At 43.0% G+C, this 26,067-nt stretch overlaps 1 protein-coding gene across 1 annotated transcript in view; it reads left to right on the forward strand.

Moving 5' to 3' along the window:
- Positions 1 to 26,067, forward strand: part of LOC143781991 (collagen alpha-6(VI) chain-like) — a 251,975-nt gene that overhangs the window by 136,135 nt on the left and 89,773 nt on the right. The window contains exons 12-22 of the mRNA XM_077269012.1: positions 2,750 to 3,093; positions 3,181 to 3,259; positions 5,116 to 5,261; positions 8,487 to 8,579; positions 14,506 to 14,559; positions 17,863 to 17,934; positions 19,045 to 19,071; positions 19,754 to 19,798; positions 21,938 to 21,991; positions 23,400 to 23,462; positions 24,300 to 24,365. Coding sequence (XP_077125127.1) covers positions 2,750 to 3,093; positions 3,181 to 3,259; positions 5,116 to 5,261; positions 8,487 to 8,579; positions 14,506 to 14,559; positions 17,863 to 17,934; positions 19,045 to 19,071; positions 19,754 to 19,798; positions 21,938 to 21,991; positions 23,400 to 23,462; positions 24,300 to 24,365 — 1,043 coding nt within the window. The remainder of the gene's footprint in view (positions 1 to 2,749; positions 3,094 to 3,180; positions 3,260 to 5,115; positions 5,262 to 8,486; positions 8,580 to 14,505; positions 14,560 to 17,862; positions 17,935 to 19,044; positions 19,072 to 19,753; positions 19,799 to 21,937; positions 21,992 to 23,399; positions 23,463 to 24,299; positions 24,366 to 26,067) is intronic.

Raw genomic sequence — 26,067 nt, forward strand, 5'->3', positions numbered from 1 at the left:
TCTGCAGTCACTGTGTGTGACTGAAAACTTATGAATCGCCCCAGTGCACGCACTGTGCGCTGCTGGGATGGGCCGGTTTCTGAGCCAGGACTGGAGGGTATGTATTATTTATGCATACTCCCAGACAGTGGGTGCGTCCTTGCTCCATATACTTGTATCAGGGTGAGGCCTCGCTCAATACAAAAGTATGGAACAAGTCCATGACCACTTGACAGGCTCTGGCTGGAAATATGTATAACGCATATATACCCTCTTGTCACGGCTCAGAAACCAGTGAATCCCCGCACCACACAGTGTGTGTGCGCTGGGAGATTCATAAGTCTGCAGTCACACAAAATGACTGCAGATGTATCAATTTGGACCGGTCAACCCCTTAATACTAGTATAGAGAGGGACTATCATAGCAGAGGCAGTGAATAAAGCAGCCATTTTTATAATAAATCTGATTCGTAAGAGGACATCATAGGTCATAGCGTAGTAGTAGAGATAGGGAGAGAAAGCCCTAGAACACTAAATAAACCTTACAGATGTACAGAATGTTACAGCAAAACAGTGAAAAATCTTTACCATCTTATTACCTATAGTCATATAAGCAGAAATCACTTTGATATTACTATGGATGTGTTTGACTTAAAGGGATTGGATCTTGGATAGTGTTGAGCATTCCGATACCACAAGTATCGGGTATCGGCCGATATTTGCTGTATCGGAATTCCGATACCGAGATCCGATACTTTTGTGGTATCGGGTATCGGTATCGAAACAACATTAATGTAAAAATGTGTAAAAGAGAGAATTAAAATAAAAAATATTGCTATACTCACCTCTCCGACGCAGCCTGCACCTTACCGAGGGAAGCGGCAGCGTTCTTTGTTTAAAATTCGCGCTTTTCTTTCCTTACGTGAAGTCCCGGCTTTGTGATTGGTTGCGTCGCAGTCACATGGGCGACGCAACCAATCACAGCAAGCCGTGACGTAATTTCAGGTCCTTAAGGATTTTAAAATTACGTCCCGGCTTTGTGATTGGTTGCGTCGCAGTCACATGGGCAACGCAACCAATCACAAGCCGTGACGTCACGGGAGGCTGGACATGCGCGCATTTTAAAATGCGCGCTTGTCCAGCCTCCCGTGACGTCCCGGCTTGTGATTGGTTGCGTCGCGACGCAACCAATCACAAGCCGGGACGTCACGGGAGGCTGGACAAGCGCGCATTTTAAAATGCGCGCGTGTCCAGCCTCCCGGCTTGTGATTGGTTGATCGCGACGCAACCAATCACAAGCCGGGACGTCACGGGAGGCTGGACAAGCGCGCATTTTAAAATGCGCGCGTGTCCAGCCTCCCGGCTTGTGATTGGTTGACCGCGAAGCAACCAATCACAAGCCGGGACGTCACGGGAGGTTGGACAAGCGCGCATTTTAAAATGCGCGCATGTCCAGCCTCCCGGCTTGTGATTGGTTGACCGCGACGCAACCAATCACAAAGCCGGGACGTAATTTTAAAATCCTGAAGGACCTGAAATTACGTCACGGCTTGCTGTGATTGGTTGCGTCCCGGCCACATGGGCGGCACGCGACCAATCACAAGCCGGGACTTCACGTAAAGGAAAGAAAAGCGCGAATTTTAAACAAAGAACGCTGCCGCTTCCCTCGGTAAGGTGCAGGCTGCGTCGGAGAGGTGAGTATAGCAATATTTTTTATTTTAATTCTTTCTTTTACACATTAATATGGTTCCCAGGGCCTGAAGGAGAGTTTCCTCTCCTTCAGACCCTGGGAACCATCAGGAATACTGTCCGATACATGAGTCCCATTGACTTGTATTGGTATCGGGTATCGGTATCGGATTGGATCCGATACTTTGCCGGTATCGGCCGATACTTTCCGATACCGATACTTTCAAGTATCGGACGGTATCGCTCAACACTAATCTTGGAATAATAATAAGGTCCAAAATTGGATGTGTTAAAGAAAATTTCTCCTGCGCTGAGATAATCTTACAAATGAGCTTCAGCTGTGTAATGTTTAATGTCTGTGTCCGAGCATGCTGAGGTGCATCAGCTAATAGCCAGCACATACCGCATCTCTTGGCAGGCAAGGAAGCATAATATGAACTGTAGATGACAGCAGGGGCTCACAGCTGCTGCTTCCAGAAGTGACACATTTCCCTACCTATTTTATCACAGGGGTCAGTGTTACTACAGTGTCACCAGCCCACTGAGCTCATCACAAATCAAGTCAGTGACATGTGACTCCTCTGCTAAAACAAGAGAAATGTGTTACCTTAGAAAGCAGCAGCTGTGATCCCTGCAATGTCATCTGTATGCATCCTTATCATAAGTGAGTTATGCTTTCTCCCCTGGTATGTGCCACCCATAACATGAAGCAACTCTCCAAAGTTGGGCACAACAAATTATTTCAGCACAGGAACATTTTTTAAATACACCCACTTGTGTAACTTATTATTATTCCAAGATCTATTACTTAATATGCACTTTGTTCCTGTGACAACCCCTTTAAAGAGCTTGTAGTTGAGTTTGATGCAGCCCTACAAGACCTCAAAATGTGATACACATCTTTTCAAAGCAATTGAAGTACTTCTGAATCAAATTATTTGGAAAAATTTATTGAAGCTGACAAATTTGAATTCAAAAAGATTCACTCATCATTGGCTATAATGTATCATTGATCAATGCTCTAATTACTGTAATTTCTCATACTACTCCTTACTTTTATTTTCTGTTTCTTTCCTTGTAGATTGTTCCGTTGATGTTGTAGTGGGTTTTGACATTTCTACCAATCCCAGTTATTCCAAATTATTCAGTCAACAAAACCATCTAGAAGTCCATATTGCTGATATCTTAAACAACATGATGAACTTGAGAAGTCCAAGCTGCAACCCTGGTGTTAAACCTCAAATTAGTGTTGCTTTTTATTTGCCAAATGCTAATACATCAATTTCTCCTCTCTTTCACACCTATAGTCCAGATTTAGCTCAGAGCCTCAAAGAGAGTAATGTCAATGGCCCTTCCAGTTTAACATCGACTTTTCTTAGTTCAATGTGGAAGACATTTCAAAACACAAATACAGGAAAAGCAAAGGCACGTGCAGTCATTGTTACATTATTTACCATCCATATTACCTGAATTTCTGTACCTCAAATCACTCATTGTGTTTGTGTTATGTAGATGATGCTGGTCTTTACAGATGGATTAGATGAAAATGTTAAAGATCTTGAGCGAACAGTAGAGGATCTTCGAACAGAAGGTACAATTCTATTCATTCATTTTTTTGTTAGGGCAAGTGTTGGGGTATGGATTTCTGAAATTGGTAAAGAATAGTGGGTTAAACTCTCTTCCTTTGAGCTCTGCGTCATGGGTCCCAAAATACGAAGCAACATTATAAATTTTTAAACTTGATGCTGCAAAATATGAAATGTTTTATTTACCAAACCTCTGAAGTAGCCTTATTTAATGGCAAATTATGGACCCAATTAAAGTTTTTAGACCTATCTCAGCTAAAACATTTGTGAAGACTAACAGTTAGTTTGGCATCATGTACAGGGACAATTCTAGCTTTTCTAAATTAAATTTAAAAAGGTCTTATTTTTTCATCAACACAACAGGAGGTTTATTTTTTGCAGGACATGCTGTAATTTTGAATGACACTATTCATTTTACTAGAAAAAAAATCAAAGTGTGGTGAGATTGCTATAAAAAACTAAACGCAATTCTACAACTATTCTTGGGAGGTTTTCTTTTACAGCATTCAATGAGCTGTAAAATTGACCTGGTAACATGATTTTCCAGGTTAGTATAATTATCATGTTATCAAACTTTTTTTTATTTTAGTGATAAAAAGTTTGGGAAATTTATAAAAAAATTAAAAAAATTGTGTTTCTATTTTATGTGAGGTCCTTGTTTTTTGGGTGATGAGCTGATTTTTCTATAGATACAATTTTGTGGTAGATGTATTGATTGCTTTTTATTTCAGTTTTGTCTGAATTACAGAAACTGAAAAAAAAGTATATGCTGCTATGTGTGGTTGGACTGGACAGGTAGGAACTGAATGGCGGAGAGTGTTTTCCCTGAGGAAAGTTTGACGAGAGCACTGTGTCAGGTGACAGCTGTAGCGCGGTTGCAACATTTAAAAGGCCAGGAAGATGATGCAGAAATGTAGCTAGTGTTAGGATGTGGAAGGAACAGCAGAACGGGCTCGTGGCTGACACTGCAATAGAAGTGCCTGAGAGCGATTTGGTCCCGGATCAGACCCAATATACTTGCCAGTGCTGCCGGATGTTGATTAGATGCATGTTCTACTCACCACCCCTTGATTACAAAACAAAACAAAAACAAAACAAAACATTCCACCTGCAACAAGGTGTACCCAATCAGGACGGTTCTAACCACTGGTATTAAAACCTTACCATGTGTCAAAAATTAGCTCAATATGAATAAGAGCAGAGCAGGACTGTGCCCGATTATGGACACACAGCCATGGGAAGATATATAAATGTAATGCCCAGCTCAAAGAAGGGGAGGCTACGCCTGCATTGAATGTAAGACCCTAATGCAAAACCAAAAGAAATGAACTGCAGTATAAGTAGGTATACATGAAATGTGTTGGCGCATGTTCACACTGGCCATTAAACAGACAAAACAACCTAAGATAGAAACTAAATTAACATATACCCTGCTATAAGTAAGTAAAAAGCAATAGTACATATAAATAACATGGGGTACTTAGTAAACAATATTTTTGATCGAAAAAGCATAAGAGCCATCCCACCAACGCCAAGGTGAACCCAAAATGCAGAGATGCAGCAAATGTCGTCTAAGGTGGGATACTCATCTTACTTTATGCCAGATGTGGCCCTGGCCATGTATTGCTACTATAGAGAAACTGAATCCCTCACTGTCCCATAATTAACCCCTTACTTTCCAATCTTCTATTTTCTGTGTATTTATTATTTATATCCCTAATCTCATGAGTTGCTTATTTTTAATTTTTATTCCTAATATGTTATTGAAAAGCTCTGTCCAAACTTATTCATAAAGTTATAGTAATTTAAACAAATTGCATTGTTTGTTAATATGTAATATTCCCAACTTTATGTATCTTAGGGCTAACTGCATTAGTGACTGTCGCTTTGGAAGGAGTAACAGGATATGATATTATCAAATATATAGAATTTGGCAGAGGTTTTGAATACAGCTATCAGATGCATATCGGAATGCCAGATATTGGAATTAGAATAGCTAGACAAACTGTAAGTTTACATGATCCTTGATCAATTCTGTTATAGTTTGTCTACTTTAACTGTTAGTGCCTCGATTCCACAGTAAAATTGCTAGACAGATAGATACATAGATTCAAAGTGGTAAAAATAATTTTAATGTGAATTATATTCACTCCTCAACATTGAAATTGCAACACCAAGGAAAAGTCGTGAAATTATGGAAATCACAGGATCAATTGACATGTTAATTATATGCAAATTATGAAAAATTAGAAACAAATTTTTTTGAAATATCTCAATTTTTTCAGTATCGAGTATGAGCACTATGCCCAGAAATACATGCACTTACAAGTCTAGGCTGCTATCAATGATGTCATTAATGGGTGTCTAAGGAATGTTCTGCAACACTGAATGCACTTGGACACGCAAATTGTCAAGGTCCGCTGCTGGCAACTCCTTTTGCAATTGATAACTAATGATATCCCATTTGTGCTTTATAGAAAACAGGAAATTCTGCTGGTCATGGTAGCACATTTACTTCAATCAGGATTCTCGCAGTAGAACAAGCAACATGTTGCCTGGTGTTGTAGAGCAAACCGGCTCCTGGAAAATTGTAGATATAACTGTATAACTGGTACCAAGATCAAACAAATGTAATGCCGAGCTGTTAGTGAATCTGGTATGAAGACTAGAGGGTTCCAGCTAGTGGACATTATGCCACCCCACACTACTAATAATAGTAATCATTTACAGATCTTAGCGACACCTGACACTCTCTTTATATGCATGACTTTATGGCTTTTCTTTCTTGGTTTTTCAGTTTCAATGTTGCGGAATGTATTAATTATAATTAAAAAGAACTACCATTCAATTTCTTATTGCTTAAGTCCGTGAAAATGTAGTGTAAGTGTGATAGTGATATTTCCCGGTATTCTGCACTGTTCTCTTCTGGGTTGCGTGACTTTTATTTCAACTTGCTGAATCTGAATCACACAAGGACTTTTACAATGTAACTCTGGAGCCTTGTTCTAATGCTCCATAGACTTATATTGAAAAAGGGACTTTCGGCTCAAACATAAACCCAACTGTGATCTAGCATCCAGAAGACATGTGACTCAGACAGGGATGGGCTGGGACTGAAATTCAGCTCTGGCATTTTAAAGCACACAGGCCCATGCTGTCCCCACCCCCGAGCCCTATATAGGGATATCTATTACTAATATTACCCTGCCTAGAGGATATCAAGATTTTTAATATTTCTAATAATAACAATAATACCGCTAGAGAAGATTGAATAATATTAACAATACTCCGATAACAATATTGCAAATTAACAGACAAATATCAATAAACCATAATGAAATATTCAAAAGAAAAAAATGTCCAGCTTCACCAAATCCGTGAAAAAAAGTTTTCTTTATTCACAAACTTAAACATGGGGGATACAAACTTCAGCACTAACCATATGGGTACGAATCTCTGAATCCTCACAGCATGCACTGTCAGGATTCTCCGGTGTCGGTGTTGACTGCAAGTATGGGGTTTCCACACTTCCGGCCACATTCTGACTAAGTGTTCTCTGCTTTGCTAAATTCACTTGTATTGAGCAAGGCCATGCATATCTAGTCAGCAGCACGTGACTGCATGAATTCAAATTGCATACTTGTGGTCACGTCATCAGCTACTCCCGGCATCGGAGAATCCTGACAGCATGTGATGCACCCACTGTGAGGATTGGGAAGTCTGCAGTCACGCAAGTCTGCAAAGTGACTGCAGATTTAACATCAAACTTGGTCAACCCCTGTAACCAAAACCACTGTACAAGGACTGATATCACCACCATGCAGTGACTGCATAATGGTAATATCAAGTGTACACCAGTGTTCTGCAAACCATATATATAGGTGATGACCCTGCACCTCCTTATAATAACACAAACACCCCCTGTGCTTTCTTATCTTACTAATAATAATGCCTCCTTGCTTCCCCTATAATAATAATAACAATCTCCCATTGTGCCTCCTTATAATAATGACCCTCAGTGCCTCTTTATCGTAATATGGCTCCTAAGCAGGGGCGTACAAAGAAATAACAGATCCCATAGAAAAAGTCCTATCATGTCACAGTCAAAGAAGGGTATATGTCCCAACATTTTAAGAAATGGAGAAGGATATGTATTGCAGCACTTACAGTACAGCTATTTTGCTCCTACTAAAGCTCCTGATTGGTCTTACCCACTATGATAAGCTTTTCATGACCACTGTACAGTATTATGTCCCCATATGGCATAATGACACCACAAATCCTATACAAAGTTTGATGCTCCACAGCACCCAACACAGTAAGATGTAAGATCACAGCTCCATATATTATGGTATCCACCACAGACCCAATATACAGTATTATTATTATTATTGTTCATTTATATAGCACCATCGATTCCATGGTGCTGTACATGAGAAAGGGGTTACATACAGAGTTATAGATATCGTTTACAGTAAACAAGTTTATAGTGACAGACTGGTACAGAGGGGAGAGGACCCTGTCCTTGCGGACTTACATTCTATGGGGTATGAGGTGCACCACAGACCCCTATATAAAGTATGATGTCCCCCATAGCCACCCCATTAAGTTTGATGTCCCTCAAAATCACCCTATACATTATGAATGTCACTACAGTCCCCACATATTATAATATACCCCAAAGATCTCCACACAGTATAATGTCCTCCACAGAACCAAAAACCTTATAAAGATCCCCCACAGACCCGTATATAGTCTGATGATACACCCAACAGCCCCCCATTCTGTATGATGGTCCTCCCCAACAGCCTCCATATAGTATGATGGTCCTCTCCAACAGCCCCACATACAGTATGATGGTCCTCCCCAACAGCCTCCATATAGTATGATGGTCCACCCAGCAACACCCTATATAGTATGGTGGTCCATGTCATAGCCTCCCACATATCATGATGCCCCCACAAATAGCAGCCTATATAATTTGGTGGCCCACCCCACATCCCCTTTATAGTATGATATTCCCCCAAACAGCACCCTATAAAGTATGGTAGTCCACCCATAGACCCTCATATAGTATGATGGTCCCCAAACAAATCTATTATTGATGACCTATCTTAAGTATTGTACATCAATATCAGAAGAGGCAATTTGAATATTAAATAATGGACAGGTACTTTAAAAATAATTGACTATTGTATCCCAATGATTAATAAATATTTATTTCTCTATTAGTCGCACGTTAACGAGAAGACATGTTGTTGTGTATTCTGTAAATGTATTGGACAAAGTGGACCACCTGGACACCATGGCGATAGAGGCCAAAAAGTACGTATGTAAATTATAATTTAAAGTCAGCAAGTAAAGACTGTACTGTTGAGATTATCTGTAGTGTGGCTATAGTGAGTGATACCATAGAGTATTTATTTCAAGGTTTTTCCTTACTAGGGCAATGGTGATAGTGTCAATGTAATTTAGCAAAATGGCAGCAACATGTCTGTGTTTGCTTCTAGCTCGTCTTCCCTCCTCCTGGTCTTTCCCTAGTCATAGACTTTTATGAGCTGCAAGTTTCATGTCAGTGAGCAAAAAAATCTGGATTCAATGAATATAAAATGTCATCAGTGAATTAAGAATGTACGACCACTTCAGGAGGAGAAAGAGGCATTTTTATATGATAAGATACTTTCTAATGTTTCCTATCTTCATTTGTGCTATTGACATATGGAATAAATATTGAAAACAGTGAATACTGCTGAAGGATTAAACTGCCAGATAGGCATCAATGGTAAACCATATATAGACTTTCATAATGTTCCATAACATGCCATAAAAATATATGTAAATTAATCCTCTTAATGCTCTATGTTAGATATATTCATCATGGAGCAGGCCGGGGTGTGCGGAAAAAGCTTAGGTACTAAGTTCACGCCACCTAGGGCAGATACGGGCTGTTAGACAGCCAGCATCTGTGACATGATCGTACGGTGCAGCTGGGTTGCAAGGGCAGTCAGGGGCCTGCTGAAGGTCCCCATCATTGTTATGTTAGTTAGTTAGTGCTAGCAATCAATTGACTAAACTTTGAAATTCCCTACAAAGAGTAAACATTTAAAAAAATACAGTTTTTAAAAACATCATTTAAAAGAAAAAACATTTCAATCACTCCCAGTTTCCTTAAGCCCTCATAAAGCCCGACCAAAAAGGAAAAAAAGTTATGGGTCTTGGAAAAAGTTTTTTAATCTCATTTTTACAACACAATGAAGACCATAAGAACTAAATCTAAAACACAATGTTGGAATTTTTTTCACCCTTTCACCTCTCTTGGACTAATTTTAAATTTTTTCGTATGGTATATGATAAAGTAAATGCTGTCCTTCAAGAGTGTGTCGATAGAAAAATTAAAAAGTTCTGGCTCTTTGAAGAAGTGTAGGAAAAAAATTATAGGAATACGTTTTCTTACAAATGTGTACATACTATAACTGTGATGGTCAGCAGATATTGCTTGGCTAACCAGTGCTCAGTTCTGTTGATTTAATTCTCTATATGCTGCATCCACGTCAGATAAGTTATTGGGCAATTAATTCTTCAAAAGTTCATTAAAACAGAAAATGGACATTATGATGCTAAAATATCCCAATATTAATCAATATCTCCATATGTTAAAGCAGTGCTTCTTAAACTGTGGAGTGCCCTCTAGTTGTTGGTGAGGCAAGGCTGGAGAGGCAATGTTCTGATTGTAATTTAGTGATGACATTCTGGAAATGGCTGAAGCGATCCCTGATTTAGCAACATAGCTCATTTTGGGTTTATTTCAATGTTTTTCTGGGTTTATAAGATACTAGCTATTGAACCCGTTCTACGCCCGGGTGTCGAGCATTTATATTGGTATATGGTCTCCATCCTGGTATGTGCTGCTCCCATCTTGCTCTCCCATCCTGTCATGTGCTGCTCCATCCTGCGCCCCCATCCTGTCATGTGGTGCTCCATCCTGTGCCCCCATCCTGTCATGTGCTGCTCCATTCTGCATCCCCATCCTGTCATGTGCTGTTCCATCCTGCACCCCCATCCTATTATGTGCTGCTCCATCCTGCGTCTCCATCCTGTCATGCGCTCCCATCCTGCGATATGCTGCTCCATCCTACACCCCCATCCTGTCATGTGTGTGTGCCCCCATTCTGTCATGTGCTGCTCCCATCCTGTGCCCCTATTCTGTCATGTGCTGCTCCCATCCTGTGCCCCCATTCTGTCATGTGCTGCTCCATCCTGTGCCCCCATTCTGTCATGTGCTGCTCCCATCCTGTGCCCCCATTCTGTCATGTGCTGCTCCCATCCTGTGCCCCCATTCTGTCATGTGCTGCTCCCATTCTGTCATGTGCTCCCATCCTGCGCCCCATCCAGTCATGTGCTCCCATCCTGCACCCCCATCCTGTCATGTGAGCGCCCCCATTCTGTCATGTGCTGCTGCCATCGTGCGCAATCATTCTGTCATGTGCTGCTCCCATCCTGTGCCCCCATTCTGTCATGTGCTGCTCCCATCCTGCGCCCCCATTCTGTCATGTGCTGCTCCCATCCTATGCCCCCATTCTGTTGTAATGTGCTGCACCCATTCTGCCTGTTCCTGTTTCCATTCTGCCATATGTTGCTCTCATCTTTCTCTCTCCAGCTCTACTGCCCGAGTGCGGGTGGCTGTGCTGAATGCGGGCGGCTGTGCTGAGTGCAGGCGGCTGTGCGTGGCTGTGCTGAGTGCAAGCGGCTGTGCTGAGTGCGGGCGGCTGTGCGTGGCGGTGATGATTGTGGGCGACTGTGCGTGGCTGTGCTGAGTGCGGGCGGCTGTGCGTGGCTGTGCTGAGTGCGGGCGGCTGTGCTGAGTGCGGGCGGCTGTGCTGAGTGCGGGCGGCTGTGTGTGGCTGTGCTGAGTGCGGGCGGCTGCGCTGAGTGCGGGCAGCTGTGTGTGGCGGTGCTGAGTGCAGGCGGCTGTGCCTGGCTGTGCTGAGTGCCGGCGGCTGTGCTGAGTGCCGGCGGCTGTGCGTGGCGGTGGTGAGTGCGGGCGGCTGTGCGTGGCGGTGGTGAGTGCGGGCGGCTGTGCGTGGTGGTGCTGAGAGTGCGGGCGGCTGTGCGTGGCGGTGGTGAGTGCGGGCGGCTGTGCGTGGCGGTGGTGAGTGGGGGCGGCTGTGCGTGGTGGTGCTGAGAGTGCGGGTGGCTGTGCGTGGCGGTGGTGAGTGCGGGCGGCTGTGCATGGCGGTGGTGAGTGCGGGCGGCTGTGCGTGGTGCTGCTGAGAGTGCGGGCGGCTGTGCGTGGCGGTGGTGAGTGCGGGCGGCTGTGCATGGTGGTGCTGAGAGTGCGGGCGGCAGTGCGTGGCGGTGGTGAGTGCGGGCGGCTGTGCGTGGTGCTGCTGAGAGTGCGGGCGGCTGTGCGTGGCGGTGGTGAGTGCGGGCGGCTGTGCATGGTGGTGCTGAGAGTGCGGGCGGCTGTGCGTGGCGGTGGTGAGTGCGGGCGGCTGTGCGTGGCGGTGGTGAGTGTGGGCGGCTGTGCGGGGTGGTGCTGAGAGTGCGGGCGGCTGTGCGGGGTGGTGCTGAGAGTGCGGGCGGCTGTGCATGGCGGTGGTGAGTGCGGGCGGCTGTGCGTGGCGGTGGTGAGTGCGAGCGGCTGTGCGTTGCGGTGGTGAGTGCGGGCGGCTGTGTGTGGCAGTGGTGAGTGCGGGTGGCTGTGCGTGGTGGTGCTGAGTGCGGGCGGCTGTGCGTGGCGGTGGTGAGTGCGGGCGGCTGTGCGTGGCGGTGGTGAGTGTGGGCGGCTGTGCGGGGTGGTGCTGAGAGTGCGGGCGGCTGTGCATGGCGGTGGTGAGTGCGGGCGGCTGTGCGTGGCGGTGGTGAGTGCGAGCGGCTGTGCGTTGCGGTGGTGAGTGCGGGCGGCTGTGTGTGGCAGTGGTGAGTGCGGGTGGCTGTGCGTGGTGGTGCTGAGTGCGGGCGGCTGTGCATGGCGGTGGTGAGTGCGGGCGGCTGTGTGTGTCGGTGGTGAGTGCGGGCGGCTGTGCGTGGCGGTGGTGAGTGCGGGCGGCTGTGCGGGGTGGTGCTGAGAGTGCGGGCGGCTGTGCGTGGCGGTGGTGAGTGCGGGCAGCTGTGTGTGGCAGTGGTGAGTGTGGGCAGCTGTGCATGGCGGTGGTGAGTGCGGGCGGCTGTGCGGGCGGCTGTGCGTGGCAGTGGTGAGTGCGGGCGGCTGTGTGTGGCGGTGGTGAGTGCGGGCGGCTGTGCGGGGCGGTGGTGAGTGCGGGCGGCTGTGCGGGGTAGTGCTGAGAGTGCGGGCGGCTGGCGGTGGTGAGTGCGGGCGGCTGTGCGGGGTGGTGCTGAGAGTGCGGGCGGCTGTGCGTGGCGGTGGTGAGTGCGGGCGGCTGTGCGTGGCGGTGGTGAGTGCGGGCGGATGTGCGGGGTGGTGCTGAGAGTGCGGGCGGCTGTGCGTGGCGATGGTGAGTGCGGGCGGCTGTGCGTGGCAGTGGTGAGTGCGGGCGGCTGTGCGTGGCGGTGGTGAGTACGGGCGGCTGTGCGTGGTGGTGGTGGTGAGTGCAGGCGGCTGTGCGTGGCGGTGGTGAGTGCGGGCGGCTGTGCGGGGTAGTGCTGAGAGTGCGGGCGGCTGGCGGTGGTGAGTGCGGGCGGCTGTGCGGGGTGGTGCTGAGAGTGCGGGCGGCTGTGCGTGGCGGTGGTGAGTGCGGGCGGCTGTGCGTGGCGGTGGTGAGTGTGGGCGGCTGTGCGTGGCGGTGGTGAGTGCGGGTGGCTGTGCGGGCGGCTGTGCGTGGCGGTGGTGAGTGCGGGCGGCTGTGCGTGGCAGTGGTGAGTGCGGGCGGCTGTGCGTGGCGGTGGTGAGTGCGGGCAGCTGTGCGGGGTGGTGCTGAAAGTGCAGGCGGCTGTGCGTGGCGGTGGTGAGTGCGGGCGGCTGTGCGTGGCGGTGGTGAGTGCGGGCGGCTGTGCGTGGCGGTGGTGAGTGCAGACGGCTGTGCGTGGCGGTGGTGAGTGCGGGCGGCTGTGCGTGGCAGTGGTGAGTGCGGGCGGCTGTGCGTGGCGGTGGTGAGTGCGGGCGGCTGTGCGGGGTAGTGCTGAGAGTGCGGGCGGCTGGCAGTGGTGATTGCGGGCGGCTGTGAGGGGTGGTGCTGAAAGTGCAGGCGGCTGTGCGTGGCGGTGGTGAGTGCGGGCGGCTGTGCGGAGTAATGCTGAGAGTGCGGGCTGCTGTGCTAGGCACCGCGTGCTGGGGGCCTGAGCAGGCGGGGACACCGGCACACTGTGGGGGTCAGGTGCCGGAGTCGCCGCTAGCTCAGGCCCCCGGCACTTGCTATTACCTGTCCCCCGTTCCACTGCTGCGCGCCTCTCTGTCTTCCGGGGTCCTCTGCCTGTGACTGTTCAGTCAGAGGGCGGCACGCATTAAGCGCGTCATCGCGCCCTCTGAACTGAACGTCGCAGGCAGAGGAGGTCCGAGGTGGAGGATGGAGCAGCGCGCAGCAGTGGAACGGGACAGGTAAATATACTCACCCTCCTGGCTCGTCCCTGATTCTCTTTTGGAGATCGTGGTGTGTGTTCAGTGCTTACGCATACCGCGATCTCCTGTGGGAGCGTCACTCTGTGGGGTCCAGACTGCGCCGGCGCTTGCGCAGTCTATAAAGGCTTCAGACAGAGTGACGCTCCCAGCGTTATATTATAGATTTCAGAAAAATCAAGATAATTTTAAATTTGTTGGCATAGGCTATGGTCAATTACAACTGAGTACTGTCAATTGGTCAATATGGGGCCAGTAAGTTGTGTGGCCCATGATGAATGACCCCACCCCGTTCCTTTTCTGCCACTGATATCTGACTCATATATACAGCAGAAGCCAGGAGGATTTGCATGGTGTAGCCCTTCATGCTGAACCCACTCTATACTAGGCTGGTGTTGGTTATTTTACACAGCAGACTTCTGTCAGTATCTGCTGTGATTGGAGCTACCTCTGATCACTGCAGTCTAACCCCTTAGAGGCCATGGTGAACATCAAAAGGGTTTATATGGGGAGACCTCTGTCACACAGCTGACCTAATTTAGATCTCCACCATGAGTTCCTCAGATTTCTATGTATACACCTGGTTTGACAGATCTCTTTCTATTGTGTGGCAAAATATTTCACATGTCTTGCAATGAATGTCTTTTGGGATTTTATTGTTAGATAATATACAAATAAGAATAAATACAGTTATTATCTGAAGTCATATTCTACATACTGCTATTCTCACTTTTATAGGGACTGCCTGGACCAAAAGGAGATCCAGGGCATGTTGGAGAAGAAGGAGCAGAAGTGAGTCCTCTATTTCCTTTTCATGTTTTCCTTCTTTCATTTATACACAAAAAGATGTAATGATAACAACACTGAACTATGAATATATACACTGTGTTCCAAATTATTATGCAAATAATATTTCCTCATATTTTCTCTAAATTACCTATCTGAATTGCAGTCATTGTTATTTTCCAGTCATCTACTATTCTAGTATAATTGCAATGTTTTGGAACAAACTGCCTATGAAAACAGTATCTTTAAAAAAAAAAAAAACACTCAAAATGCATGTTCCAAATTATTATGCACAGCAGAGTTTTGAACCTTTTTTTTTATTTTGAACAAAAAAATGGTCAATTGTGAAGTTATAAGCATTATCAGCTTATTACAAAATGAAATCAAACAGTTTTCAAGTGAAAACTTTATTCTAGGTGATGTTACACTTGCACATAGGACCCCTTGTTCGAAAGAAGTTTCTGAACTCTCTCGTCCATTGAATTTGTCAGTTTTTGGATGGTTTCTGCTTCAATTGTTTTGCATGTGGACAGAATACCCTCCCAGAGCTGTTGCTTAGATGTGAACTGCCTCCCACCATCATAGACACTCTTTTTGATGATGCTCCAGAGGTTCTCAATGGGGTTGAGGTCAGGGGAAGATGGTGGCCACACCATAAGTTTGTCCTCTTTTATGCCCATAGCAGCCAGAGATGCAGATGTGTTTTTTGCAGCATGAGACGGTGCATTATCATGCATGAAAATGATCTTGCTGCGGAAAGCATGGCTCTTCCTCTTGAACCATGGCAGGAAGTGTTGTTTTAGAAACTCCACATAGATTATGGAGTTCATCTTTACCCCTTCAGGGATCATAAAGGGGCAGACAATCTCTCTCTCCATGATTCCAGCCCAAAACATTACTCCACCTCCTCCTTGTTGGTGCCTTAGCCGTGTTTTCATGGGGTGTCCATCAACCAGCCATCCTCCACTCCATCCATCTGGACCATCGAGCGTTGCACGACACTTATCGGTGAACAAAACAGTTTGGAAGTCAGTCTTCATGTATCGTTTGGTGTTGTGAATTCCGTTCTGGAGCTCCCTCCTGTGGTTGCTAATGGTATTTTTGTGAGTTCTGCCCTTGGGCTCCCTCTGGTGGTTTCGAGTGGAACTGCTGCTCCTTTAGGTAGCTGTGGCAGATGCCTTCACTAATCGCCTTGCCTGGGTTTGTTATTTAAACCTGCTCTGGGCTTTAGTTCATGCCAGCTGTCAATGTTCTTGGTTGGATTTGGTTCTCTCCTTGGATTTCTCATATGGCCTGTCCTTGTCAGCAAAAGATAAGTTTTTGCTAGTTTTGTTTGTCCATTTGCTTGGACTCTATTGCTCTGCAAATATGTCTCTTTTTGTCCAGCTTGTCACTATGTCATATTCAGGCTAGCTGGAAGCTCTGGGAAAGCAGATTTGCCCCTCCACACCGTGAGTCGGTGTGGAGTTCATTTTTGTAAACTCTGCGTGGATTTTGTAGTTTTTAATACTGACCGCACAGTATCCTTTTCTCTCTGTCTATCAAGTTAGTATTGGCCTCCTTTGCTGAAATCTGATTTCATTTCTGTGTACGTCATTTCCCTCTTCACTCACAGTCAATATTTGTGGGGGGCTGTCTTTCCTTTTGGGGTTTGCTCTGAGGCAAGATAGCTTTCTATTTCCTTCTTTAGGGGTAGTTAGTTCTTAGGCTGTGAAGAGGTGTCTAGGGAGAGTCAGGAACATCCCACGGCTATTACTAGTGTTGTTGTTAGGATTAGGGACTGCGGTCAGTAGAGATACCACCTTCTCAGAGCTCATCCCATGTTGCGTTTTAGCCACCAGGTCATATCAGTGTGGCCTCTTAACCACCAGGTCATAACAGTTTGGCCCACTGGAGCCATTTCTGCTTGTTTGCAGTGGATAGAGGTGGTCGACAGGATGGTTTCGCACCTCTGAAGGACCCGGCATCTTGTTTTTCTGGGGACGTTGGAGGCACCAGCAGCTTCAAAAACTTGTCTGCTGCTATGACAAGGCATTTTTGCAGCTGCTCTGTTAACCTTATGCAATTGCCTGTTGGAAAGAGTCCTCAATTTTTCCTTATCAGCACGCACACGTGTGTGCTGGGAATCAGCTACATACTTCTTGATTGTGCAATGATCATGATGAAGTGTCTTGGCAATGTTGATTGTAGTCATGCCTTGACCTAAATACTCCACAATTTGTTGCTTCTCAGCAGCCGACACATCCTTTTTCTTTCCCATTTTGGCAAAAAAATGTAGGCTGCTTAATAATGTGGAACAGCTTTCCTAAGTAGTCTTGCCTTTATTTGGACACATCTGCCAAACTAATTTGCACAGTTATCTGCAATTGCTTTCACTGATATAAAGAGCCCTGACACACATCACCATCAATGAGTTTAAATGGCAAACAAAAAACTTCTAACCTTTTCACTCCTAAACTCTTTGTGCATAATAATTTGGAACACAGTGTAGATATTTTGGTTCTTCTAGAAGTAAGTTTCTTTAGATGCAAAATAAACAAAAATTGTGCTATTTTCATTCCGCTTTTGCTGTTTTATTCTTTTATAAAACTAATTTATATATTCATTAAATGATGGGATGATATCAATAAATGTATCATATAATTTAAACTTTGATCTGAACTAAAGGCGATTAATTCAGTTAGATTATTAAACCTTACATTATGCTAATCATTGTGCATATTATGAGTACATCTACCCTACTAACTGGTAATCCAAGCAGTAAAGACAGATTTCTTTGGATCATGTTTCTATTTTGCCATTATTCCACTGGTTGGTCTGGCTTTTTAGTTATTCTTTTTAGCTTTATTACATCTTTTGAAGTCTTCATTTCTAAAGAGGTTGTAAAATACTCTTCAAATACAGCCTTAATTAAGGAGATCTATTATATTAGTTAGACCAGAGACGTATAACTCACTAGAGGACCTAGAAAGTGCATGAGTTAGACATATAGCCCTGCATTTTCAATGGGAGCCTTGTAATGTTTCACTTGCGAACACTATAGGGAATTAGAAAATAAAAATTAACATAGAAGCTCAAAGCTGCAATTACAGTTAATTAAAAATAAAAACTGACCTTTTTAATTGTATTTAAAGTTTTTCATTTAGAAGAAAGAACCATAGAACAAAAATTTCTAGGCTGAGCATATTGACAACTGTATAAAGTAATTTTACGTATCTGAATTTTAGTTCAACTTAAAAAGGTAAACTGGTTTACGTATAGTATGCTATTCTTCTGTTTTTAATTATACTTTGACTTCCACTCTTTTAGGGCGATCGAGGATTGCCTGGTCTAATGGGTGAGAGTGGTGACAAAGGATGTGAAGGAACTAAAGGGCCTAAGGTATTATTATGACCTAAAGGTATATTTTAAGTGTATTCTTGTAGGTAAAATATCAATATAGTTTTTTTGTTTTTTAAATTGGATAGGGAATGCCACATTTTCTTCTTTGCTGTTAACTTTTGTTCTTGGTCATACACAATACACAAAAGATTTGCAACAATCTCTATAAACTGTCTTGATATGACCATCATGATGTAACAAAATCATTAGCTGATATGGAAACCATGGCTATTAAAGCTATACTTGAGAGGCCTTGGGACAGATAGATCAAACAAGTTAAATTGCGACATACCCAATCCTTTGTTCTGACAGATGATAAGCCATTGCCATTGGGTGTCATAATTAGCAATGGTTAGTCCCCTCTCCCTAATAAGAGAACATGCACACTCCAAAAGGGCTCGTGTATTAAGTTGCCACCGGGGATTGCTATCCACAGACAACTATTTAAGGTGTTTGAACACATGTGACATGGAAAATTGATTTTTACATGTTAGTGATTACCTTTAGTTAAAAAATGATGTACTTTCAGTCTGCCATTTTCATTCCTTAATTCATTTCTAGACCCTCTGTAATTTCGGATTTATCTCTTGTGGGAGTGTCTCTCCCAGTAATATAGGCTGGATATGAGATGCGTGTGTATTCAGGATGCTATTGCCTTTACTGACTCGTATCAACACAGCTCTAATATTGTACTTCTTTCTGTTTGAAGAGGTCCATAGCGTCTATAGCACAGGAGAGGCACATATAAAAGGCTCCAGACTGGATCTTGCCCCAAATATCAGTGTACATGACACAGACAAGAGTGTAAACTACAGCCTACTGCAGAAAGAAGCACAGATAAGGCGTTTTATTGAGAATAATCAAGGCTAGAAAGATTTGGAGCTGTCACTCTGTACACTTCTGGATTTTTCTAGAAATCTTTTACATAGTTGTCGAAAAAAAAAATGCACAAGAAAATATACACTTTTCCATATTATGTTACATTTTTATGGAGAACCAGAAGGTCACTAAGTTACAGACAATGAGGGACTAACACTAGTATTTCAAAATACATGTAGTTATGATATCAGTTCTTTATATTTTGTGTGTTCTTTTCTTCTTCTCTGCCAGGGATTAAGAGGTTTACCAGGAGATCAGGTCTGTATTTTCGTTTCTGCATGTTGGTTTGTGTTGTAGTCAGAAAAGTTGATTTACATGTTTTTCCATGTTCTCCTGATTGAAGAGATAATTTGTTCACCTATTTTCTATCCTCATAAATTCACTAAAAGCAAATGTTATACCAGACAAATAACTTCATTAATGCACCCTAATAACGTGTGAACCTTGAGAAATAAGAGTCATTTTTAACTAGGTAAAAAAGTAAATGAAACTAAGAATGCTTTTTGATGTTTGAGTCCAGGTAACCTAACTATATTTAGATTATGCTTGTTAAGGTCATTTTGCCTTCCTCGTTTGGTTTCCTAATGAGATGCCTGTCACTGGCATATATCTGGATCTATCACAACTCTCTAGACGAATAATAAACATAATACCCCAGGGGCCATTATCTTGCTCATTTTTATCACATATGGAATATGTCTTGAGAGTTTTACACAGATGTTATGTTTTACTTTTCCAAAGTAGTTGACTATGGAGACATAAGGAAGACTATCTTATTTTTCTTCGATATTACAAACCATGGCGAAATCGTATATTTCTGCAGTGTATCATTTTTTCTAACACTTTACCTTACCTTCCCGTTATAGTAAATACACCAATGTATGTAAGAAATGCTAAAATATAGGCAAATTATATTTTCTGTAATGTGCTTTTTATGTAGAATCAAGATGGAGAAGATGGGCTTGATGGACTTCATGGAGAAAAGGTATGCTGTTTATTAAATAGAACATGTATTCCATTTAATTACTCATAACATTAAAAGCACCAGCATAATATTGCCGATTACATCACCAAAGATGCTCTGAGCCTTTCATGTTTTGACACCACAAATGGTATCTGGCACCAAGACATTAGCAGCAGATCTTTTAAAATCATTTCCAACACGTTCTGCAGATGATCGATCAGATAGTGATCTAGGAAATTTGGAGGCCAAGTAAACAGCAATAACTCAAGTCATATTCCTAACACCTTTCCTAGACATTTTTGTCAGTACCAAGGGATTATTTATCTAATATAAAATGCCACTGCCATTGCAGATTACCACTACAATTAAGATGTACACTCTGATCTGCAGGTCCATACGCAGGAGAGCGCTTTCATAGCATTATCTTTTTAATAATTTCTGTATTTTTTATGGATAGACTGCAATGATTAGAGCAGAAAATTTTATTTGGTCTTTTAAATGTTATTAACTGTTGATGTCTCCAAATGAATATAAAGAAAAACCTGGACATATGGATGACAATATAAATGGAGAACCAACCATTTATTCTGGATGAAAACTAGGACAATTTATATTTTACATTCATGTGAATTTGGCATTACAGTAGCCCCAACAGGGTCGGACTGGCCATTTGGCAATTCTGGCAAATGCCAGAAGGGCTGGACTGGTTGTGGGCTGCCTTGTCTGCTACTTTGTTAACAGAATCAATGTTCTCAAGACACCTATACTGTTAACAGTTGTGACGGAGCACAAAGTCGGTCACTCCGTCACTTACCTCAGCATGCCGTGGGTATAATTAGAAATATTGGTCTTGTAGTAATTCTCCCTTTCCTCCATCCAGGGCAATATTAGTAATATATCCCATCTAGTTATTGGGGACAGGGACACCATGGGCCTGTGTGATTTCAAATGCCAGGGCTGAATTTCATCCCCAGTCCATACCTGAGCCCCAATGTGGGATTGTAGCAAACAGACTAGCCTTTGCTCAAATAAACTTGCATGGCTGTGTCCCTGTGGTCAGTTCACTGGTTGTGCTTCCTTGCACCACATCGGTACAGTAGGTATTAGCCACTGTACACTGGAAACAGCGTTTAAGCAGTGTTCCCTCTAAACTGCACAGGAGATAAGCTGTAAGCTCATCCTGCTCTCTCAAGCAAAACTTTAGGCTGGGCTTCATAAATCATCATCTTAGCTGTATACAAATATTATTGCAGCATATGCAAAAAGCCATCAGATGATCACAGGGTCAAATCCCCTAAGAGGACTAAAAAAATAATAAAAAGTAAGAACATTTTTGTTTTAAATTTTGAATAAACACATTTTCATTTCTTCTATTAAAATAAAGATATAAAAATAAACATACTCACTCTTGACGAGTTAAGATATGTTAAAAACTGAAAAGCACAAAAAAAAATTGAAACATCAGAATTGTCGTTTTTGCTCTCTGCGTCCCTACATCAAAATAGTGATCATCGGATGTCCCCAAAAATAATATCAATAAAAACAGCTGCCTACCACAAAACAAGTCCCCACAGAGCTCAACAAACAGAATAGTAAAAAAGTTATAAGTTTTGGAAAATAGCAACCGAAACAAATGTAATTTGACAAATTTTAAAAATGTTTTACCACTGAAATAAAAAAAAACTGTACAAGTTTGATATCACTGTAATTGAACTGACTTGAATAATAATAGCGCAATATAAAAGAGCAATAACTAAAATTATATGTGGCGTGACTGGGTTAATACTATTTGCTATGTGGTCCTGTATATCTGGCTGCTTTTAGCCATTTATCTCATCGCTGTACATATACATACATGTACATTGCCCAACTTAGAGGGAGCAGCAAGCTGGTCCTAAACTTCAGAGACAACATGGCACACAAGGCCTACCCTTATTCGTGTCAGAGTTTCCAAGATCCTAGTGCTTGTATATTCTTCCGACTGTCAACATCAACTTCAAGATCTCACTGCACCCTTGCAGCCTATGATATCCCACCTTTAGATAGATGCCATTGTCACAAATTGTCCATGTTTTTATATTATGGCTTATTGTTGTATAAACTTCTGTTTATCTCTGTATAAATCTCAATTACAAAGTTTCTTTCATCTTACCATTTTAGGGAAAGGATGGAATGCCAGGCATAACGGGAGTGAAGGGTGAAAAAGGAGAACCAGTAAGATGCTTGTTTGCTACAGTATACCACACTGAGGATCAGCCATAAGTAGGGATGCCATCTATAAATTCTTGGATGACCTTAAAAATACATGATTAATACATGGTTGTAATTATAAATGTAGCAAACTAAACTGTCCATGCTTGGCACACTACTGCGATAATGTTGTGTATCTATGCCATTTGTGTTGCACCAATGCCATGCTCTCTATTCATTACCCCATAAGAAATAAAACATAGGGCTGGCACAGACGACTGTATTATCAGTCCGCATGTAATCCGACAAAACATCGGATCACACCCGGACTAATGTTATTCTATATGGCTGCACACATGTCCATTTTTTTCATCGGACACAGCCAGTTTGAGGAACAAATCGCAGCATATCCGATTTTGATCTGATATTCGGATTGCACTCAACCCTGGAAGTGAGTGAGGATAAGTCAACGAATTCCACGGATTGACAATGGAGATGATGGAAAACATTTTTTTCGCATTTTCTCCTCATCTGAATGCATTGGATCACACTATGATCACAGGCTGATCAAAATCTGATCATAGTTTCTGATCATAGTTTAATCAGAGTGAGATTAGCATAATTCATCTGTCTTTCTCAGATGACAAAAACACACTCATCTGAACCCAGCCAAGGGATAAGTAATGGACTTCAAAGTCTGCTCCAAATGGGACTGCCTTTATATAGCTTTTGGCTACATTCACACATCCTTGTGACACGTCCTAGTACTATCCATTTTTTCCCAGACAGCACATTGACCCATAAAGTTTCATTGATCCACACACATCCGTTTTAAAAATGAATCCATATATCCGGTGCGTGGGACTCAGAGCTTGTCCAATTGTCATCCTTTTGCCGAACAGACTCAGCCATTAATATCTATAGTGATTCGTGTAAAGCGGATGACACACAGAAGACACACTTTGTACTTTAGAGTTCCATCTACGTTCCATCCTTCTATTTACATTGTTAAAGAGTCCGTGGATAAAAAAAAATCAGACTGTTTACCTGTTAAAGTGAAAAAAATACAAATGAGAAAACAATGAAAGTAAATAGGATGACACCGCAGAAAAAATTAGTTTGTTTCTCACCGTAAAACTCACATGGATGTGTGAATGTAGCCCTAAGCCGGTTATTGCGTCAGAGCCTGGGTCCATCCTCTTTAGTGAGCCTGACCCTTAGCAAAGTATAAAACTCTCTTTAATGTCTTACATAATGCTCTTACAAGGTTGGACATTTGTATGGTTATGTATTTGAGTGTAATACAGTAGATTTATGGGAGCAGCTAGTTACGTGTAGACACTTCACAATCTGCTGGGACTGTGATATTGAATTAGTACCACGGAATAACCAGGATGAGAGATTATGTAATTCTGATGAACTTTCCTAACAGGGAAAATCTGGAATAAGGGGACCTAAAGGACATAGAGGATTTAAAGGCCTGAAGGGTGACCTGGTAAGTCCAACAAAGACCACCCCTATTGGAGGTGAGAAGGAAGTATATATATATATATATATATATATATATATATATATATATATATATACAGTAACTATATATTTACACACATGCATATATATAACATGATATCCCTTGTCATATAGTCAATAATATGTACTGATATATTGCATAATGATGAGAGACAGAGAGAGAGAGAATTTTTGCCATTCACTTCCATTATACTCGGTACTCCAGTTGTCCGACGTGCTCAATTCAAGTCCGAGCACTCGAACATTTCTATTCTCGATCAACACTTATAATGAGCCATATTTGTGACTTATAGAGTACTTGCCATTTTTAATTCATCAATCAACAATGCACTTGAAAATAAGCAACAATGTGATATAACTAATTACAGAAATCTGCTTTTTTCTTTTACTGGACAGATCATTCATTCACAATTCATGGATAAAACGGTAAAGTCTTTTTTCAGTGAAGACAGATTTCCCATTACTGAAATAGGAGATGACAATTGGTGCTTTTAAGATTCAACAGTTGCAGCTCTCCATAGAACTTTATGAACACCATCTGTCATCTCCTATCTCATTAATGGGAAAATTTGTGTTTACTGAAGACATATTATATCCATAAATTGAACATTTTGAGAATAAAAATTAAGTCCAGGAGTAGAAAGAAGCAGATTTCACTGATAAGATATATTACTTATTTTGACGTGTACTATTGATTTATGGAGAAAAGAAATTGAAATGATGGTTACTCTTTTATATGATATACATTATTTAATTCATTTATGTCAGTTTGGTTATGAACACTTTTTTATTTTTCTTTCAGGGAAATCCGGGAAATGAAAACATTATTCCTGGACCGCCGGGTCTTAAGGGAGAACAAGGGAGAGAGGTGATTATCCGTTTTATTATCAGCACATCTTTGGTTCCATTCAAGCTATCACCATAGTTGAGTTCTACAAAGAGCGTGACTTTCAGACGGGATGACATTAAGCAGAATGAGGAGAAACAGAAGATTTCCTACTTCTTCCAGTCTCTTAAATCTTCTGATTTATCTGTAGGATAGTGTGAGTTGGAGTATTTGGAAAGAACTAGAAAGCAGATTTATTAAAATAACATGCCCGTTTGGCACTTGAAAAATATAAATAAGGTAACTATTTTGAGTTCAGACATAGGAGTCTGAAGAGAATAAAACAACTTTGCCCATTAAAGAAAATACAATGATATCCCCCTGCAGTGTAACATCATTCTGCACATTATCTTTAACTGATTCTGGACTGCCTATAGACTTCCATGTTCCAGCAGCTCCCATATTACCCTACAGTGGTGCTCTAAAGTTTCATTGCAGACTTCCCACACAGAAGGCAAAGGTGGTTTATTACCATCTCTGCCTTTCTGATTAATTGATACACACTGCTATAGTATAGAAAGCATTTATAGTGATTCCTCCTCCAGACCCTGCAATCATGTGATTGCCATGTGCCAACAGGGAGCAGAAGCTTTTGGGACCAAACAGACCTAAACTGCTGGAGGCTGATGGGAGCAGAGTAGTGATAGAAGATGAAGACAGCAGCGGATAAATATGAGACTAGGGTCTGGGACCTTACAGAAGCACCACTCCAACGTTGTAATAATAAAAAAAATACTGGAGTGTTGTTTTATAATTCTATGGGAGTGATGCTTTCCTTATATGGTTTTCCTCATTAATTTACGTGTAAATTATTTGTAACCATTAACCCCTTTCTGACCTCGGACGGGATAGTACATCCGAGGTCAGATCCCCCTCTTTGATGCAGGGCTCCGGCGGTGAGCCCTCATTAAAGCCGGGACATGTCAGCTGTTTTGAACAGCTGACATGTGCCCACAATAGCGGCGGGTGAAATCGCGATTCACCCGCCGCTATTAACTAGTTAAACGCCGCTGTCAAACGCAGACAGCGGCACTTAACCGGTGCTTCCGGCCAGGCGCCCGGAAATGAGCGCATCGCCGACCCCATCACATGACCGGGGGTCAGCGATGCTTCTGTATAGTAACCATAGAGGTCCTTGAGACCTCTATGGTTACTGATCCTCGGTAGCTGAGCGCCACCCTGTGGTCGGCGCTCATAGCACACCTGAATTTCAGCTACATAGCAGCGATCTGATGATGATGTAGCAGAGCCGATCGCGTTGTGCCAGCTTCTAGCCTCCTATGGAGGCTATTGAAGCATGGCAAAAGAAAAAAAAAAGAAAAAAAAAATGTGAAAAGAATAAAAAAAATATAAAAGTTTAAATCACCCCCCTTTCGCCCCATTCAAAATAAATCAATAAAAAAAAAATCATGTGAAACAACACCGTGAGCACAGCTACGAAGTGATGCTATAGTTAGGCTCCCACGCCATATACTTAATCAACATAAAACTTAGCACTCAGCTTAGGATGCTGGAACAGAAGAATTTATTTTGTAGTATACTCAAAACGTTTTGGTTCAACATGAACCTTCTTCAGTTACGTATACGGAATACATGTGATGAATGGGGCCGGAAGTCAGTGGGCCACAAAAATTCTATGCTGGGGGACCACAGCCGAGGTATGCAGAGAGAAGTGCTTTAGGAG

The sequence above is a fragment of the Ranitomeya variabilis genome, chromosome 6 (assembly GCF_051348905.1).
Source record: "Ranitomeya variabilis isolate aRanVar5 chromosome 6, aRanVar5.hap1, whole genome shotgun sequence".
Classification (NCBI taxonomy): Eukaryota; Metazoa; Chordata; class Amphibia; order Anura; family Dendrobatidae; genus Ranitomeya; species Ranitomeya variabilis.